Source organism: Stegostoma tigrinum, chromosome 2, assembly GCF_030684315.1.
Source record: "Stegostoma tigrinum isolate sSteTig4 chromosome 2, sSteTig4.hap1, whole genome shotgun sequence".
NCBI classification, from domain to species: Eukaryota; Metazoa; Chordata; class Chondrichthyes; order Orectolobiformes; family Stegostomatidae; genus Stegostoma; species Stegostoma tigrinum.
Genome location: NC_081355.1, coordinates 16,540,280 through 16,561,231, shown reverse-complemented (window position 1 = coordinate 16,561,231; position 20,952 = coordinate 16,540,280). Strand labels below are relative to the sequence as shown.

Here is a 20,952-nt window from a genome sequence, read left to right as displayed (position 1 = left end):
CCAACCAGAAGAAGGTTCTACTTGTTTGTTGCCGTGGTTTGAATGTTGAAGAACAATTGGATTAGCTTTTACTTAGCCCTCAAAGATGCTATGTAATACAGGAGATACACTCCGTCCTGGTCACCAGGCTGCTGGATGCCTGCCAAGTTTGAACTGTCTCCCAGCTGTTTGTGGTCTTGCATTTCAGTTTGACTTTTGTTCATTATTTGATTGCAGCTATTTTAAAAGCTTCCATCTGCATCAGGTGCAGTTAATTCAGAATTTGCTCCAGAAAGGCCTAATTGCAAAAAGGAAGCATTAGGATTACCTCTGGGCTTTATCTTTGTTGCCAACTTGGCAGTAACTTAGAAAACTATATTAATAATCTAGTAATGGCCTGCATATTGCTGATCTTTGTTTTTTTTTGTTTCCATCTTCAAAGGGAGAAGCCATGTTGAGCTTTACCATTCATGTTCCCATGTTCTTTAAGGCAACAGAGTGCACATTAGTAATGGGCAGCACATCAAACCTGCAAAAAATGACATCCTGTCTTTTGACATTAGAATGCAGGTAAACAGAAGGACTAATAAGTCATGGCCCAGTGTCAAGGGAAATATCTTCTCCCACATGATTGATTTGTGCAGGGAGCAGCAACTAAACTGTTCCAATGCAGCTGCCTGCTCAGAAATAAACACAAATGTTGACGTTGACCTCTGAAAACTGGAAATGGCACTACAATTGCAGAGAAACGTATGATTTATCTCACAGACGACCTCTCTGTTTACATCCAACCCAAGTTCTAGGGAAGGGCCACCGGACCCGAAACGTTAACTCTGGTCTTTTATTTCACAGATGCTGCCAGACCTGCCGAGCTTTTCCAGCAACTTTTGCTTTTGTTCCTGATTTACAGCATCTGCAATTCTTTTGGTTTTTGCAATGTTATCCATCTCCTGGCTACCAGAGCAGCATGGGTGGCATAGTGGTTAGCACTGCTGCCTCGCAGTGTCAGGGATCCGAGTTCAATTCCAGCCTCAGGCAGTTGTCTGTGTGGAGTTTGCACATTCTCCCCGTGTCTGCGTGGGATTCCTCCGGGTGCTCCGGTTTCCTCCGACAGCCCAAAGATGTGCAGGCTAGATGGATTGGCCATGCTAAATTGCCCGTAGTGTTCAGGGTGGGTTACATTAGGTGGGTTATAGAGGGATGGGTTTGGGTGGTTGCTCGGAGGGTCGGTGTGGAGTTGTCGGGCCGAAGGGCCTGGTTGCACACTGATGGGATTCTGTGACTTTTATTATAGTGCATAGCAGGATGACAATGGAGTGAGGCTAGAAATTGCTGAAATTGCTTACTTTCTCACCGGGAGGAATGATGTATCTTTTATTTTCTGCCAACCCCTAAGGTGTGCTTATTTGAATATTGCAGCTTTTCCAGTGTAAGCATTACTGCAACGTTTTCAATTTAAATAAGACTTATCACTTCCATTAATTCTCTGTCTTGTTTCCAAATCCTGATACTTGCTTTGATTTAGTGACAGGAGGATAGTTGAATAATTGACACAAGGGAACATTCTCCTTATCTCTAGTGTGCACTTAAGTTTATTTTCTCCAAAATGAATATAAACAATAGCTCAGCATACACCCATAAGTCCTCCTCTGGCAAGTTTAAGTTGATATGGGCCCAAGGTGAGCATATGGAGTTAGGGCATAGGTCAGTCGTAATCTTATTGAATGGCAGAGCAGACTTGGGGGCTGAATGGCCTACTCCTGTTCCTATATTCGTAGATATTCAAGATATAATTTGGTGACTACCACAGAGTATCAATCCACTGCCTGGAAACCAGCAGCAATCCCGTCATTGCCAGTTTTGGGAAGATCAAATGGTATTATATCCTGACAGGGCACTGACATTGCTGTCACTGGGCTCCTCAGCGTCACTGGGCTCCTCAGCTCCACTGAGCGAATTTGCTGTGAGATGGATGCCCCATTTCTGCAAACCAAGGGCTGGTTAGAGCCTGGTAGGTCTCCGGTCCTAGAAGAAGCCCAGACAGAGATCGGTAAGGGAGGCCATGAGGTGAGCTGAGTGACCCCAGTTGTTGATGGGCCTGCATGTGAAAGCTACAACAAGGAGTTGGTGGAGGAGAGTTAGAGTTTAGTCAGGTACTTTTCTTCAAACCTTCGCTAGTCATTGCCTCTTGTAGGTGTCTCCATTGGGTGTGGGCTGCCAAAATTGAAGGGACAAACTGCCGCTCCCCCCTCCATGCCCCCTTCCCCATCCTGACCATGCCTCCAGCATATCTGGCAGAGTTTGCCTGTGTCAACACCCCTACCAACTGTGACTTAAGTACCAGCAATAATTCAATGTGGTCCTGCAGTGGAGTTGGCATCTGGGAGGGCCAAGCCAAACATGTGCCCTCCCCATCTCCAGACAGCTTTCAATTCCACTCCGAATGTGTTTACATTTGAGAAAAGCACTGCAGACGATGTAATTTTTCAGGTTGGCTATGTTTGGCTAAACCCTGAGACAGCGTACTTTGAAGCTTCTACGTTGTTTACATTTTCCACGAAAGTAGGAATTATACGGGCCAGAATATATCCAAAGTTGTTACGGTGAATGAACAATAAGTGAAATTGAGTGCATCATGCAATGCTGATTGATAGCATATGCCATCATGACAGGTTTGATTTAGTTTGTGGCTTGCTTTAGTATATTGCTGTACCAATATAAAACATCAGACAAAGCTTCTCCTGTGATTATTATATAAATCCACAAATACACATGATTCTGGGGTCCAGGATTCTAAATCTTCGCCAGAATCTGAACAGCATACAACAGACATTAATATGCTGCCAACTGACATTTAATTTGATCTATTGTTTACAGGCTGGAATATACCACCCAGCTGTTCAATCCCAAGGTTGAGTCCTCATATTTGAACATTGACTTTTTGGGTCACCTCTTCGTTATAGAATTTGGAATTTAGTGTGCTGTGTTTCTAACAGCATTGTGGAAAATGTTTAATGTTACAACAGTAACTGAGTCAGTAATTCAGAAACTTTAATTAGTTGTAAAACTAAAGTCACAAGATCATGTTATAAATGCAAGTCCATCTGCCTTTTCTCCATTACAATACTCTTTCCTGGTATATGGTCACCCAAAAGAGACCGTTGAGTGACTTCATCTCTTGTACATTTGCGTTTTCATGTGTACCTGTTTAAATATCTGACTGAGAAATTAAATATAATTGACACAAGGTAATATAATGAGCCACATATTGTATCCTCTTACATGTGTGTTTTTAGTGATTTATTTATTTTATAGCTTCATGGTCTTTTATTCATAATCAAATTTCTTGTGAATTTAATATTCCAGGTTTGTCACATGCAAGTGTACGAAGATTTTGCTACTTTTTACTGTTTAGTGCTGTAGCTGTACGTGAAAATATTTAGTGAAACAAATTTCTCATGGGGTCCCAAACATTGGGAATGGCACCAAATCTTTGGGTGGATGCATAAAGAATGCTTCTGCCACGGATGACCATTGGACTAGAAGTCACAGATTCAGAATTAGGGCTTTCTCATTTGAGACCAAGACACAGAGGATTTTTTTTTTATTTCAGTGTCTTTGGAATACTGTACCTCCCAGAACAATAGAGGCTGATTCACGACAATATTCAAGGCTAATAGAATGATGTTTAATTTTCAAAGAAATTGAGTTCCAGTAGGGGGTCGGGCAGGAAAGTGGAGCTGAGGCCATAATTAGATTAGCCATGATCTTGCTGAATGACACAGCTCTTACATCCACCCTAACATTGAAAAGGTGGATATTTATGAAGCCTCCTTTGCTGATCAGTTTCTTAGTTTTCGAACACCATTCACAGCGGGTTGTGACAGGACTGCAGTGTTGATCTGATGCTTTTGTTGTGCAAACGTATTGCTCTGTCAATGTGTGGACTTCCTGTTTAAAATGCTGTGTCATAGCTTCACCATATCCAGGTCAACTTGGTGCTGCACCTGGTATATTTTCTTATTATCTTTTTATTCAAACAGTAATGATCCTCCAGCTCGAGGGTGGAGAGTGAGTGAGAGAGATGTCAGACCATGAGGTTACAGGTTGTGTGCAATAAAATTTTGGTGCTGCTGTTGGCCCAGTAGTTCGGTGGATGTCCCGTTTTGAGATGCTTGACCTATCCTGAATGTATTCCATTTAGAATGGAATACAGTGCTTCAGAAGCTGGAGGGTGTCCTTAATTTGAAACAGAGGGCTCATTATTGCCAGGACCTTGATGTGGTCTGTCCTACATATGCATGAGATATGCATTGGCAGCAGGTAGATCTGTCTTGAAGTGGTTCCACCACTGCTTGCCTTTCTGCTTAGTCAGGCAGGACACAACCAGCTCAATCTTTTGTTGTGTTACACTGCCACTCAGTGATTGATATTAAATATATCTGTGCCTTTCCTATCTGAAGTGCCTCTTCCAAGCAATATTCAACATTATGAGCTACAGGAGGGAGGTGGTAATCAGCAGGAGGCTTAACTTCTTAACAAATTTTGAACTGGCATCATGTGACTTAGTTGACATTGAGGACTCCAGAGATTCTATCCTGACCCTGTGTGTGTGTGTGTGTGTGTGTGTGTACCACTGTGGCAACATTACAGTAAGCTGTTTTTTTTTCCTGATGGGAAAAGGCAGCCTTGATACAGTGATAGAAGTCTGGGGTGTTGCCTGAAAATCCATATTCTCAGAATTGTACTTTGTTAGGATGGTGTTTTGAGTTTGTGCAGAAATGCTCCCAATTTTGTCAGTGTGACATTTCTTCATGGATTTTTAAAAAATGATTTGTTACAAATGAGTAGCTTTGTAGACCATTTTTGAGGGCAATTAAAAGTCTGTTAGGTTTGTTTGGGACTGATGTCACAGATGAAACTGGCTAGGATAGCAAATGCCCTTCCTAAAAGAGCTTCAGTGAACTAGTTTGTTTGGTGATCTTATGCATTTGTGGCCATGATTACTGATGCTCACTCATTTCAGATATATCTAATTAACTTAATATAATGTCCTCACCTGCCTTGGTGTTTCTCAGTATTGTAATGTCCAACAGGAGAGGTGAGTGACTGATTATCCATAGAAAGGTGCATCTTAATGAAGTTTCTTAAGGATTTTCCTAGCTGTCTGGCGATGAGAACTGCCCCTGTTTGGTGCAGGGACCAAATATGCATTCATTGTCATTTAAGCTGATGTTTTAATTTGGGATAGGGGTCTGCATCAGATTGCAGGCAATATATAGCCACCTATTCACTTATCAGAATACAGAGAAGATAAATATAGGAAGAAAATCACTGCACTAAGGTCACAGACCTGTTTTGATGACGGAAGTAACAGTGTGGCAGACAGCATTGGGTTGAAATGAAAACTGTAACTGCTTGCTTCAATTAGTAACAGTGACTTTCATTACTTGGAGTCTCTGAATGCTAATGTGATTACTATAGGATTGCAAATACCTTCGGGCGATGTGTTTAAATTGACAGGATCTAACTTGTCATTTGAGCTGATTTTTTTTAAACCTTAAAAAAATATAGTGCACAATAACTAAAATGAGATGTTATTACAGCAATAATCTTTGTGATCTTACTTGGAAGGTTAAGCAAGGTGAATAAGATTCCTCGGCACTGTCAGATTTGCAGGTTCTCTCTTAATTATTCCCACTTCGTTTTTATCTCATGGCATGGGGAAGAAGAATTTGGCCAGTCTCAAAGTGCTAAGTAATTTCTAAGTAGAAGCAGTTACCTTTTGTAGGAAGATTTCATAATGTTAGTAAATGCATTTTTCCAAAGATTTGCTTTGATATAATTAAGTTTGTTTCCCTGAACAATCTGTTGCACCTCTGAGTTGAACGTTAGACTGTAAATTATTTAAATAAAAACCCTCATCCATTCTCCACATTTGACAGTCGTAAATATTGTCAAGAATTTATGGTTGCCTTAAGGAAAGATATTGCTGGTCAGTGGTTCACAGGCAGGTACAGTTTAATGTTCTTAATAACAATGTCTTTGTTTGTGACTTTGCAAATAAAACAGTCAAGGTTTTGATTCCCAAGATGTAGCATCATCTCCCTTATTATAACAAGTTAAGCATTTGTATTGAAGAATTGTAATTATCTGTGGCATGGAATGAATTTTGTCGGGGGGAGAAAAGCTTTATGAAGCAAACGGCTGCTGATTAAATCCAAAATGATAGATATTAGCTTTCAGTTAATTTAGGATCATCCAGCCAGGCACAGACTAATACAAATATTTTCTTGTGAAAGCAACATGGTAGCTTTCATCTTTTGAATTGATGCTTCAACCAGGAATGTGGCCTTTGTGATGTTACACTGGAAGAATGTCAGCTAGTCAAACTGTGGCTGTAACCTTTGATTTGTCACTCGCCTTCTCAGATTTTGATACTAGAGTGTTTTTTAGCTGTTTTGCTTAACCTGTAGCCAGTGTTTTGCTTTTTTTTTAAAAAAAGCTGTTTTCTTCCTGTTTTGTGCAGAGAAACTCTACAATTCTTGTGGCCGGGAGCTGAGAAGAGCCCTGTTTTCACTCAAGCAGATCTTCCAGGTTGGTACTGATGGTTGCCTCACTTTTTTTCTAAAAAAACCGTGTTTTATTTCCCACTCTGTGGTCAGTTCTCACCCCGAGATATTTAGAAGTGAAAATCTCATTCAGTCTCTGGTTCCTGTGAATTTGACTGGTCTGTGTGCAGGCAACATTGTTATTAATTTCACCACTAAATTAACAAAGAGATGAATTGGCTAAGGCTCCTTTCTCCTCCTTCCTCCTTCTTGCTATTTCCTGGCTGTAAATGGAAAATGTATGTGGCTGGATGCCTGGTAAGAGCAGCATGAGGTTTTGGTTGTGAATCTGCCTGTTGGTGTTTGATGCTTAGGCCTACATGCAATGATTACAATTTTGATCAAACCCAGAACATTATCACTGCCTGTGCAGCTGTTTGAGAGAAAGAGTTCACGTCTTTAGGACGGGAAAGAAGTTGTCGGCAGGGTGACTTGGAAAGAGAGGAGGAGAGCCTGAACGTCTGGCATATGACTAATTTCATAAAGATAGAAAGACCAGACTAATAAAGCAAGACAATTTGCAAGGAACCGTATCTAGATGAGTTAAATTATAGTGTATCTCTAGGGCTTTTAATGTAGGCGATGTGCCAGCAAAATGAAAGTTACTTGTTGATGTGCCAAAATGAAAGAGCAATTATGCAGGAAGTATTGGTATCATATAATTAAGAACTGAGTGACTTTATGATTAGAGGATAAGAAAGTGTACACAGCTGAAGTGAGTGATGACCTTGAAAGGAAGCATATTACACCCAGGAGCAGGCTGTGCTTTAGTTCCAAATGGGAACTGTTTAAACTCAAAATTAGTGTGCCTACTATTCTAGAATGTGACTTCTTTCCTAATCTTTGAGTCTCTGAATTTAGCGATTTCATTTCATTTTCGACCATCAACTTGTTGCACATGACTGGAGATGGTGGTGTTATAATCCTATCCAATAGACTTGCAATCCAGAGACCCAAGCTGATACTGCAGGGCCATGGGATCAAATGTCATCCATTAATAATGGGGGAGCATTATAACTAGCCTCAGTAATGGTAGGGCCACTGTTGGAAAAGCCCATTGGGTTCATTAATGTCATTTTTTTTTAAATGAAGAATTCTGCCAGCCTTCCCCGATCTGATGAACGTGCCTCAGTCCCACAGAAATGTGTTTTGATTGTTATCTGCCCTCTGAAATAGTATGGAAAGCTATTTAGTTCAAGGGCATTTAGGGGTGAGCAACAAATGCTAGTACTGCTTCTCGGCCACTCCCCCTGCACACCCCCCTCCCCCGCCCCAAACCAATAAAGAAAACATTGACCCCTGATCTGAGCTACGCAGCATGACAGCTCCTAACAGGTGAGATTAGCCTGGTTGCTGATGACGGCAATTGCATTTGGCCCATCTTCATTCAAAGACTGTGTGATATATGAGCGACTATTGTCTGCCAGCTTTGCCTTTAAACATAAAAACAGTGGGATTGACACACAGTTGATGAGTGGAAATTCTTTCCTAGCTGCAATCCATCCATTCTTCAATTGCTGCATGTAATATTCACTTTGAATAACCCTGCTATTTTCAGCTCTAGTTTACATGCTACAAGCTTGCTGACATGTATTTGTGCCCACAAGATGTTCTTGATGTAAATGTTTTAACAGTTGCTACCTTCATTCATGTTTTACCTTTTCAGAACTTTGTTGTGCCAGCCTTACTGTAATGGATGGATGAAAACGAGAGTTTTCAGCTAGGGGGAGGCAATTGACTGGTGGTATTACCGCTGGACTGTTAATCCAGAAACTCTGATAACATTCTTGGGACCTGGGTTTGAATCCTACCATGACAGATGGTGCAATTTGAAGTCAATAAGTATCCTGAATTAAGAATCCAATGAGGTTGACTCTTTTAAAAACTGCCCTCGGGCCAATTATTGGTGGGCAATAAATGCTGCCGAGCAGCAACGCCTTCATCCTGTACATGAATGAAGGGATTTTTAAAAAATTCCTTGATTTCATATCAGCCTATCTCCACAACATTCAATTAGAGAATAGCTTTTCAATGTGTGCCATTTTCAAGGGATCAGACAGATGCAGAAATTTAAACTAAAAGGACAAACAGAAAGAAATGAGTATTTAAGATTTTTCTTTTGGTTAAGAATTTTAATTATTGAGCATGTTTGCACGGGGAAAAAAATCAAAATGCAAGTGTTTGAAGCAGTAGCAAAGTTTATGCTGCTGGCCCAATGGCATGAAGGTAAAAATATACAATGATATAGAATTTTGTTTGAGTTACAAATCCTGAGACGATTACTGCTCATCTACTGCAGAATGACTAATTGATGCTGCTTTTAGTAAAATTGCTGTAATCTCTGTTGAAGGTAATTGTTCCATTAAAGTTTGGAAAGGTAGCTTTTTTGAATTGGTTGAGTCTCTGAAAAATGGTTGATTCTACTCGATCATGGAAGAGCAGCAATAAAATGCAAACCAGCGTATCTATAGCATGTGTTTACATTGATACTGTTTATACTTAGTCTCTGAAAAGCCCAGCACTAATCTTCTGTGGGCTTACATCTACAAAAGATTTCTCCACTGAACTCATGTAGCTAGCCTAGTACTCACTCGCATCTCTGCAGGGACTACAACTTGGCAGGGTGTCACTGGGGTTAGCAGAGAGAGCTGTGATGAAGCCAATGACTTTTGATCAAAACATATTCGAAATCCTAAAGATTGAGCATTAGGATTTGGGCAACAATGTGAGAAGATGTTCCACGACAGCCTATGAACTGTTCCCTGTGCCACACTAGACAGGTTCAAGAGAGGAGGTAAACTAATTGGTTAGTTAAGGACCTCCTCAAAGTGCTTTTACAGCTTTTTTGCAGTATTGTAATGCACAAATCAATTTTCATATTGCAAGCTCCCTTGAACAGCAAGATGATGTTTTGTTGTGATTTGAGATGGAAAGTGATTAGGAAATGGACTGTCTAGTTACAGGGCAGTGTGGAATATAAGGTATACATACTTGAGACATTGGAGTAGATAAAGGAACAAGAGAAAAATGGACCAAATGGAGTATATTGAATTGCTACTGATGTACAAGTGAAGGGGACAGTATGACAAGTGGAGAAGGTGATCAAATTCTAAATAAAAATGTAAAAACCTGCAGATGTTGGAAATTAGAAACAAAAAGAATTTGCTGGAAACGCTCAGCAGGTCTGGGAAAAAAACCCACTTTTTTTGGGAACGCATTGCTGCTAGTAAAAGAGATATCGACTTTCATAGATTCATATAGTACAGAAAAGGCTCTTTGGCCAATCAAGACTACACCGTCTTAACTACCACTTGGGGTGTGCTAATCCCAATTTCCTGCACTCATTCCATATCCTTGAATGTTCTGATATTTGAAGCACCCATCCAAGTACCAAAGACCTGTTGAGCTTTTGCAACAACTTCTGTTTTTGTCCCTCCAATTCCATGTGTTTTAACCTTCTCAATTAGCCTCCCATGTGGTGGGACTTTGAGAAAACATCGCAAAAAACTTATAAAAGGAAATCAACTGGGCTTCCCTCATCCACACTCTTGATCACATTTTCAAAAAAGTCTTAACAGATTTGTTTGGTATGTCTACCTTCTGACAAAGTTATGCTGACTATCCCTAAATAACCCATGCCTTTCCAAGTGGGTATTAATCTACTGCTTCAGAATTTTCTCTGAATAGTTTCACTCCCACTGATGTGAGACTCGCCAGTCTGTAATTTCCTGGTTTGGCTCTGCCACCCTTTTAAAAAGAGGAACCACATTAGCCATCATCCAGTCCTCTGACATTTCCCCTGTGGCCAGAGAGGAATTAAAAATTTGTGTCGGAGCCCCCTGCAATTTCTTGCCTCTCCTCCCATAGCAGCCTGGGATACAGTTCCTCTGGGCTAGGGAATTTGTCTGTTTTCAAGCCTGGCAGAGCCTACAATACCCCCCCCTCCCATTTCCTACATAAAACTGTGCAAGTTGCTCATAGTCCCTTCTCCTGCATTCTGTACCTATATTCTCCTTTTTTCCAGAGCAAAGAAAAGACAAGTATTCATTTCCCATCCAATATCCTGTGGCTTCACACAAGTTGCCCCTTTGGTCCCTGGTGGTAATGTAGGAACGCCCTTGAGACTGACATAGTTGAGAGAGTGGGAGAGTGAGTGCTCCAGGTAATTGAGAAGTTGTGAATTTGAACAAATAGAAAGGGCAATGACGTAAGGGAATGTCTATTATCTCCAGAATTCACTGTGTTAAGGTAATGCATGTGGCCAAAGGGAATAATGGATTTTGAGATGACTGATCATTTTCATACTTCAATTGGCGTGTATGTACCAGGTAAACACCATGTTTTTTTGTATCATAGAAATGCAAAAGGGAGAGATCAGGATGCAGCAGGTAAAGGAAAGGAATTAACTCGGAACAGGAGTGAGCCATCCAGCCCCTTGAGCCTGCCCTGCCATTTAATAAGATCATGGCTGATCTTTTTGAGACTGTTCCGATTACCCAGCCGCTCACCATAACCCTTAATTTTCTGAGCAGTAAAGAAATTATCTAGTCTTGCCTTAAAAACACACAGTGAGGTAGCTTCAACTGCTTCACTGGGCAGGGAATTCCACAGATTGACAACCCTTTGGGTGAAGAAGTTCCTCCTGATCTCAGTCCTGCATATTTATTCCCTTCATAATCTTATATATGTTTCTATAAGATCTCCCCTCATCCTTCTGAATTCCAATGAGTAAATCCCAGCCTACTCAATCTCTTGTCATAATCCAACCCTCTCAACTGTGGAATCAAACGAGTGAACCTCCTCTGTACCCCCTCCTGTGCTAGTATATACCTTCTCAAGTAAGGAGACCAAAACTGCACACAGTAAATGAATGCATATTTCCAGAGAATAAAAATCAGATTTCGTTACCAAATTTTTTTTTCAGGATTATGGTGACTATGAGACTGCATGTGTGATTAGATGAGGATTTGAATCTTTTGGAGACAACTGGAGGAAGAATATTGATGCTGAAAGCAAACTGAACATAACTCAGTGAATCCATCACCCCTACCGACAGAAGGAAGTCTAAAAAGAATTGGCAGAGGCTATGATACCATTTTTCTATCTGAGTTAAATAAGGACACTGTGCCATCAGATAATGGATTAGTTGACTTTGTAGAACTTTTGCTCAAAGGTAGTTTTTATTTTTAAGAATTTAGAATGTCTGTATAGTGGTTGATTTGTTGGTTGTGCATTTCTCACTGTAACCTCCTTTTTGTCATTCTGAACCAGCAGATGATTTGAATTTCTTGAATTTCTTGTATTTCAAATTCAAGCGTCAGGGAGGAAAAGTGGTGCTCTCAGGTCTCACATCACGGTGGTCTTCCTGTGTTCAAGTCAGTTCCTAAATCTAATTAGACCATGATATATATTTTTTTTAATTGATTCAGATGCTCAAAATGAGTTGAAGAGGGTTTCCTATGTCAGTGATGAGATGTCTAGTTAAATGCTGAAATTTGTGTTCTGATATTTAACTGGAGTTTGTAAGAAAGTGTTGACCTGGAGACGACTTTTTTTATTTTTTTGAAAAAAGTGTCCATTATTATAAACCTCTTGAGGGGGTATTGGAAGAGGATAAATAGTTTCATTGTTTTTGCAAAGTTCTGTGTACACCGCAGTGAAGCCAACTGCAATGTGAATTTATTTAGGACCAAGATATCCCAAGGTGCTTCACAAGAGCATTTACAAAGCCCAGCACCAAGCCACAAGTATCATAAAGGACAGATGAATGTTAAGGTAGCAAAGCAGGTAATTGGGGTTAATTAGATAATAAAATGTGAGGCTGGATGAACACAACAGGCCAAGCAGCATCTCAGGAGCACAAAAGCTGACGTTTCGGGCCTAGACCCTTCATCAGAGAGGGGGATGGGGAGAGGGAACTGGAATAAATAGGGAGAGAGGGGGAGGCGGACCGAAGATGGAGAGTAAAGAAGATAGGTGGAGAGAGTATAGGTGTGGAGGTAGGGAGGGGATAGGTCAGTCCAGGGAAGACGGATAGGTCAAGGAGGTGGGCTGAGGTTAGTAGGTAGCTGGGGGTGCGGCTTGGGGTGGGAGGAAGGGATGGGTGAGAGGAAGAACCGGTTAGGGAGGCAGAGACAGGTTGGACTGGTTTTGGGATGCAGTGGGTGGGGGGGGAAGAGCTGGGCTGGTTGTGTGGTGCAGTGGGGGGAGGGGACGAACTGGGCTGGTTTAGGGATGCAGTAGGGGGAGGGGAGATTTTGAAACTGGTGAAGTCTGCATTGATACCATATGGCTGCAGGGTTCCCAGGCGGAATATGAGGTGCTGTTCCTGCAACCTTCGGGTGGCATCATTGTGGCAGTGCAGGAGGCCCATGATGGACATGTCATCCAGAGAATGGGAGGGGGAGTGGAAATGGTTTGCGACTGGGAGGTGCAGTTGTTTGTTGCGAACTGAGCGGAGGTGTTCTGCAAAGCAGTCTCCAAGCCTCCGCTTGGTTTCCCCAATGTAGAGGAAGCCGCACCGGGTACAGTGGATGCAGTATACCACATTGGCAGATGTGCAGGTGAACCTCTGCTTAATGTGGAATGTCATCTTGGGGCCTGGGATAGGGGTGAGGGAGGAGGTGTGGGGGCAAGTGTAGCATTTCCTGCGGTTGCAGGGGAAGGTGCCGGGTATGGTGGGGTTGGAGGGCAGTGTGGAGCGAACAAGGGAGTCACGGAGAGAGTGGTCTCTCCGGAAAGCAGCCAGGGGTGGGGATGGAAAAATGTCTTGGGTGGTGGGGTCGGATTGTAAATGGCGGAAGTGTCGGAGGATGATGCGTTGTATCCGGAGGTTGGTAGGGTGGCGTGTGAGAACGAGGGGGATCCTCTTAGGGTGGTTGTGGCGGGGGCGGGGTGTGAGGGATGTGTTGCGGGAAATACGGGAGACGCGGTCAAAGGCGTTCTCGATCACTGGGGGGAAAGTTGCGGTCCGTAAAGAACTTGGACATCTGGGATGTGCGGGAGTGGAATGTCTTATCGTGGGAGCAGATGCGGCGGAGGCGGAGGAATTGGGAATAGGGGATGGAATTTTTGCAGGAGGGTGGGTGGGAGGAGGTGTATTCTAGGTAGCTGTGGGAGTCAGTGGGCTTGAAATGGACATCAGTTACAAGCTGGTTGCCTGAGATGGAGACTGAGGTGTCCAGGAAGGTGAGGGATGTGCTGGAGATGGCCCAGGTGAACTGATGGTTGGGGTGGAAGGTGTTGGTGAAGTGGATGAACTAATTGGGGTTAATTAATTGACTGAGTTGATCTCAAGGTTTCCTGGGTAGGACCAATATTGACAGAAGCTGCAAGACTGATGGTGATGCAGTGGTGCATAGAACATTACAGCACAGTACAGGCCCTTTGGCCCGAGATGTTGTGCCGACCTGTCATACCGATCTGAAGCCCATCTAACCTACACTATTCCATGTACGTCCATATGCTTGACCAATGATGACTTAAATGTACCTAAAGTTGGTGATTCTACTAGCGTTGCAGGCAAAGCATTCCATCCTCTCACTACTTTCTGAGTAAAGAATCTACCTCTGACATCTGTCCTATATCTTTCACCCCTCAATTTAAAGCTATGCCTCCTCGTGCTCGCCATCACCATCCGAGGAAAAGGCTGTCCCTATTCACCCTATCTAACCCTCTGATTATTTTATATGTCTCAATTAAGTCACCTCTCAACCTTGTCTCTAACGAAAACAGCCTCAAGTCCCTCAGCCTTTCCTCGTAAGACCTTCCCTACATACCAGGCAACATCCTCATAAATCTCCTCTGCACCTTTCCAAAGCTTCCACATCCTTCTGACCAGAACTGTACGAAATACTCCAAGTGCGGCCGCACCAGAGTTTTGTACAGCTTCACCATAACTCCATGGTTCCAGAACTCGATCCCTCTATAAATAAAAGCTAAAACACTGTATGCCTTCTTAACAGCCTAGTACTTTGCCTTCCGGTTACTCCTACCAAAGCGCATCACCTCACACTTGTCTGCATTAAACTTCATTTGCCACCTCTCAGCCCAGCTCTGCAGCTTATCTATGTCTCTCTGCAACCTACAGCATCCTTTGTCACTATCCACAACTCCACCGACCTTAGTGTCATTTGCAAATTTACTAACCCATCCTTCTATGCCCTCATCCAGGTCATTTATAAAAATGACAAACAGCAGTGGACCCAACACCGACCCTTGCGGTACACCACTAGTAACTGGTCTCCAGGATGAACATTTCCCATCAACTACCACCCTCTGTCTTCTTTCAGCAAACCAATTTCCGACCCCAACTGCTATATCTCCCACAACCCCGTTCCTCCGCATCTTGTACAATAGCCTACTGTGTGGAACCTTATCGAACGCCTTGCTGAAATCCATATACACCACATCAAGCGGTTTACTCTCATCTACCTGTTTGGTCACCTTCTCAAAGAACTCAATAAGGTTTGTGAGGCATGACCTACCCTTCACAAAACCGTGCTGACTATCCCTAATCAATTTCATCTTTTCGAGATGATTTTTAATCCTGTCTCTCATAACCTTTTTCAACACTCTACCAACAACTGAGGTAAGGCTCACTGGTCTATAATTACCAGGGTTGTCTCTACTCCCCTTCCTGAACAGGGGAAGCACATTTGCTATCCTCCAGACGTCTGGCACTATTCTGTAGACAATGATGAGTTAAAGATCAATGCCAAAGGCTCGGCAATCTCCTCCCTGGCTTCCCAGAGGATCCTAGGATAAATCCCATCCGGCCCAGGGGACTTATCTATCTTCACCCTCTGAAGGATTTCTAATACCTTTTCCTTGTGCACCTCAATCCCACCTAGTCTAGTAGCCTGTATCGCAGTATTCTCCTCAACAACATTGTCGTTTTCTAGAGTGAATACTGTTGAAAAATATTCATTTAGTGCTTCCCCTATCTCCTCGGACTCCACACACAACTTGCCACTACTATCCTTGATTGGCCCTAATCTTACTTTCGTCATTCTTTTATTCCTTAAATACCTATAGAAAGCCTTAAGGTTTACCCTGATCCTATCCACCAACAACTTCCCATGTCTCCTCCTGGCTCTTCTGAGCTCCCTCTTTAGGTCTTTCCTGGCTACCTCGTAGCCCTCATGTGCCCTAACTGAGCCTTCACATCTCATCCTAACATAAGCCACCTACTTTCCTCTTGACCAGAGATTCCACTTCCTTGGTAAACCGCGTCTCCCACGCTCTACTGCTTCCTCCCTGCCTGACAGGTACATACTTATCTCGGACACACAGGAGCTTTTCCTTGAATAAGCTCCATGTTTCTAATGTGCCCATCCCCTGAAGTTTCCTTCCCCATCGTATGCTCCCTAAATCTTGCCTAATCCCATCATAATTGCCTTTCCCCCAGCTATAACTCTTGCCCAGTGGTATACACCTATCCCTTTCCATCACTAAAGTAAACATAACAGAATTATGATCGCTATCACCGAAGTGCTCACCTACTTCCAAATCTAACACCTGGCCGGGCTCATTACACAGTACCAAATCTAATGTGCCTTCGCCCCTTGTTGGCCTATCTACATACTGTGTCAGAAAGCCCTCCTGCACACACTGGACAAAAACTGACCAATCTATAGTACTTGAACTATAGTGTTCCCAGTCAATATTTGGAAAGTTGAAGTCCCCCATGACATCTACCCTGTCTTTCTCACTCCTGTCGAGAATCATCTTTGCTATCTTTGCCTCTCTATATATCTGGAACTATTCGGAGGCCTATAGAAAACTCCCAACGGGGTGACCTCTCCTTTCCTGTTTCTAACCTCACCCCATACTACCTCAGTTGACAAGTCCCCAAACATCCTTTCTGCAACTGTAATACTGTCCTTGACCAACAATGCCACACCTCTCCCCCTTTTACCATCTTCTCTGTTCTTACTGAAACATCTAAATCCCGGAACCTGCAACAACCATTTCCATCTCTGCTCTATCCATGTCTCCAAAATGGCCACAACATTGAAGTCCCAGGGACTAACCCATGCTGCAAGTTCACCCACCTTATTCTGGATGCTCCTGGCATTGAAGTAGACACACTTCAAACCAACTTCTTGCTTGCCGGTGCCATCTTGCGTCCCTGAAACTTTATTTCAGACCACCCTACTCTCACCCTTTTCCATACTCGAACTACAATTTTGGTTCCCATCCCCCTGCTGAATTAGTTTAAATCCACCCAAATAGCCTTAGCAAATTCCCCCCCCCCCCAGGATATCGGTACCCCTCTGGTTCAGGTGAAGACCATCCTGCTTGTAGAGTTCCCACCTACCCCAGAAAGAGCCCCATTTATCCAAGAATCCAAAACCCACCCTCCTGCACCATCCCTGTCGCCACGTGTTCAACTCCTCTCTCTCCCTATTCCTCGCCTCACTTGCACGTGGCATGGGCAACAAACCAGAGACAACAACTCTGTTCGTCCTTGCTCTCAGCTTCTATCCTAGCTCCCTGAATTTCTGCCTTAAACCCCCATCTCTCTTCGTACCTATGTCGTTGGTGCCAATGTGGACCACGACTTGGGGCTGCTCCCCCTCACCCTTAAGGATCCCAAAAACACGATCAGAGACATCATGCACCCTGGCACCTGGGAGGCAACACACCAACCGTGAGTCTCTCTCATCCCCACAGAACCTCCTATCTGTCCCCCTAACTGTGGAGCTCCCAATGACTACTGCTCTGCTCCTCTTCCCCCTTCCCTTCTGAGCAGCAGGGACAGACTCTGTGCCAGAGACCTGCGCCCCACTGCTTTCCCCTGGTAAGTCCTCCCCCCCAACAGTATCCAAAGCGGTATACTTAGTGTTGAGGGGAATGTCCACAGGGGATCCCTGCACTGCCTGCCGGTTCCCTTTCCATCCCCTGACCGTAACCCATCTGCCTTTTTCTTGTACCTGAGGAGTGATTACTTCCCTGTAACTCCTCTCAATAACCCCCTCTGCCTCCCGAATGATCCGAAGTTCATCCAGCTCCAGCTCCAGTTCCCTAACGCGGTTTTCGAGGAGCTGGAGTTGGGTGCACTTCCTGCAGATATAGTCAGCAGGGACACTAGTGGTGACCCTTACCTCCCACATTCTGCAGGAGGAACATTCAACTGCCCAGACCTCCGTTCCCATTATTCTAAATAAGTGGTAGCGTCCCTACTTTTGAACCAGGAGGCCTGGTTTCAAGTCCCACCTGCTCCAGAGCTGTGCAGTAACATCCCTGAACAGGTTGATTAGAAAAATAAATTTTAAAAATTAAGACTAAATAGGGAGTCTTATTCTGGTACATTGGTGTCCCTGCCCCTGGATGTGTTAATGTCTCTGAACAGATTATGTAGGAAAAATAGATTAATTAAAAATTTTTTTAAAAAATGAAGGACTTAACAAACTCAATCCATCTTGAAAGGTGTCTGATTTTTCTGAAACTAGCACCAACAAGATTAGAGGAGCTCAGCAAGTCTGGAAGCATCTGTGGAGAGACTCAACGTTGATCGTTTCTGAAAAATACACCATTTCAGAATTCTTACTGTGGAAGAAGGGCTCCTCTTTCTCCTTCATGCTTGACTTGAAACGTTAATTCTGTTTTCCTTTCTCCACAGATGCTGTCACCTGCTGAGTTCCTCTAGCAGCCTGTGTTTGTTTCAGGTTTTCAGCATCTGCACAATTGTACTGTCATGCCTTGGGTTCTTGTTTAACTGGGTTAGATCCAAATTGACAGTGACGAGAAGAGCAGCCAGTGAAATGGGTTTAAGGTGGATGTTTCTAAATTGTGGGCCATGACCCTCAGTGAGGCTGTGGGGCAAGATTTTGCAGTTGTCCTATGTGTGGCAACATTAGTGACTGTGGAGCTCTGACATACGTTTCACAGCTACAAGCCCCTTTAAATATTTATATTTTTTTGCTCTCTGTCTTTGAGCACAGCACTGAAACCTGATCCACTGCTTTAATATTTTTTGTGTTTTTTCTGAAGAAGGATCCAGACCCAAAATGTCAGCTTTCCTGCTCCTCTGCAGCTTGGCCTGCTGTGTTCATCCAGCTCTACACCTTGTTATCTCAGATTCTCCAGCATTTGCAGTTCCTTCTACCCCTCTAAATATTTATATATTTTTTAACGCTCTGTCTTTGAGCACAGCACTGAAACCTGATCCACTGCTTTAACCACAAGCTGTGAAGAGTTTCCTGTTCACTTCTGTTATGTGCAAGCCCAGCTGTTTTAGAACACCCCCGTTTACCCCAGTCAACCCACTACATTCTCTGTCTGGGGTCACACACCGTCTGAGAGAATCAAATGGGACCACGTGGGAAAGAATCAAGAAATAAGTGTTGAGGAATGATTTTGCAAAGAGGTTTTGGATGAGAATTGCAAAGTTCTGGGGGCTTGAACAGCTGAAGGCCCATTTCCAACAGCAGGGCCAAGAAAATCTGGAACCTGCAGGAGACTAGCATTGAAAGGGAATAGTGGGATTGAGAGCTAGAAGAGTCTAGAAACATGGGCAGAAGCAAGAGCCTTGGTAGGTTATAAAGAGAAGTAGAAAATGTAGTAAATCGGAGAAATTGTTGGCACTTGTTATTGAAAATCCCAATTCTAGGCAGGCTGTGTTACATCTCAGACAACACCAGCCTTGCATACAGCTGCACCAATTCGGAAATTCATGGATCTTCCACCTGACCTTTTGGTGAGCCGATGCAATGTGCAATTGGAAATCCGTGAGCCTGTTTTTTAAGAACAAAATCTGATCAGAGCTGACTCTGAGACTGGTGCTGTAATTATACAGAGCAGTGCTCCCCAAGAATCCCGTTTTCAGGTGCAGAGTAAAGCTGCATCTGCTGTACAGGAGGTTCCCATTTAAAACGTGTACGCTACCTGATGGAAAATACAGTTTGTTTGTCTGGGTCAGTTCACTATACAAAAAAAGAATGGACCAGAATACAGATCCTCTCCTTTTAAAAAGAAATCATGATGTCAGCTGAAATAACGTGGAGGCTAAAATGAAAAGAGTGCATGTGTTTTCCTCTGCAGTGTGGTCCTCTCCAACTACAGCAATGTGGCCTTTCGAAAAGGCATTGAATGATGTGCTGACTGGCACCCAGATTTGTCCAACTTCAACCTCTGCATCTCCATCGATCCATGCAGAGTTTGTGTGTGTGTGTGCGCGTGTGTGTGTGCGCGTGTGTGTGTTTCTTTTTTGAAAAGTACATCTGCAGAGGTTTCAAAACTTGCATCCAAAATCGCAGCAAATCTAGCCAACAGCATATGACCTTAATGTTCCATGTCGCCCTGTATGCACACTTATTTTCAAGCTGTCTACAGTGCCAGGCACAGCATTGGCATTTCCGTTCCTTGTGTGCGAGACTAACACTTGTCAAACAGGTGGGTGTGCTGTTACTGTTTGTGTGCACCGTGCAGGAGGCAAACCCAGCACTTTACAGGACACAGTTGTATGATTTGATGAGTTATTTATTGTTTCGAACCAATCAAGTTGTCAGCAACTGGCAGATTTAAGCTTAATGATTGTCCTTTGCATTTATGAATGTTTCAGGAATTTAGTCCCTTTGAAAATAACTACTTTTTTTATTGTTTTAAGTGCCTTTCATGGAAAGACATACTTTACATAAGTTCCCTCAGAGCATGGGGCAGTCTGTCTGTCTGGGCCTGTTGGGCCAAGAGTTGGCTGCAAGATGAGCCAAAGCTGTGATTAAGATAAGACATCTGTTCTTTTTGTTAGACACAATTGAAATTATTAACCGAGCTTATCGATCTAGCAGTGATTTGTGTGACACGTTACCTTTGGTAGCAGCTCCACATGAATCATAACACTTCAGGGTGAGTTTGGGAAGGTCCAAAATGAGGAACAGTGGCTTGATATCTTCCATTCTTTTGTAAACTGTAAGTTTAAATCATTGCGTTGCGGTTACAGCAGGGTTGCGCATTCTGCATTGTTGTAGCTGGTTAACAGAATGATGTCCATGGAGTAGTAAGGGTCGAGTCAAGAGAGCTATTGGGAGTGCGGGGATAAAGGGACGGTGAAATATTAGTCAAAGTCGTGGGCTTCAAGGATGGCCTTGGACAAAACTGTGCCGCACTACTTCCATCTCGAGGACAGAACAGGATTTATAAGTTTTCAGACTGTTACCACTTTGTTTATGATGTGGTACTTGACAACCAGCAAGATGGAATCTTCCCCAATGGCGACCCTTGTTCTACAAGACCTAGCGCCAGCTTGCGTCATCCATTGCTTCGTGGCGGTCTAGAACGGTTGCACTTGTGGGGCGTGTGAAAGATTTCCTGAAATTGCATTTATAGGAATTGGGCAGTTAAACGAACCAATTAGCCC

At 43.2% G+C, this 20,952-nt stretch overlaps 1 protein-coding gene across 5 annotated transcripts in view; it reads left to right on the top strand.

The window, feature by feature from the left end:
* The window catches only part of fhod3b (formin homology 2 domain containing 3b), a 583,240-nt gene that overhangs the window by 259,739 nt on the left and 302,549 nt on the right, over positions 1-20,952 (top strand). For all 5 annotated transcript variants that reach the window (XM_048559318.2, XM_048559356.2, XM_059652629.1 and 2 more), the window contains one exon: positions 6,509-6,576. In XM_048559318.2, the coding sequence (XP_048415275.2) occupies positions 6,509-6,576 (68 nt within the window). The remainder of the gene's footprint in view (positions 1-6,508; positions 6,577-20,952) is intronic.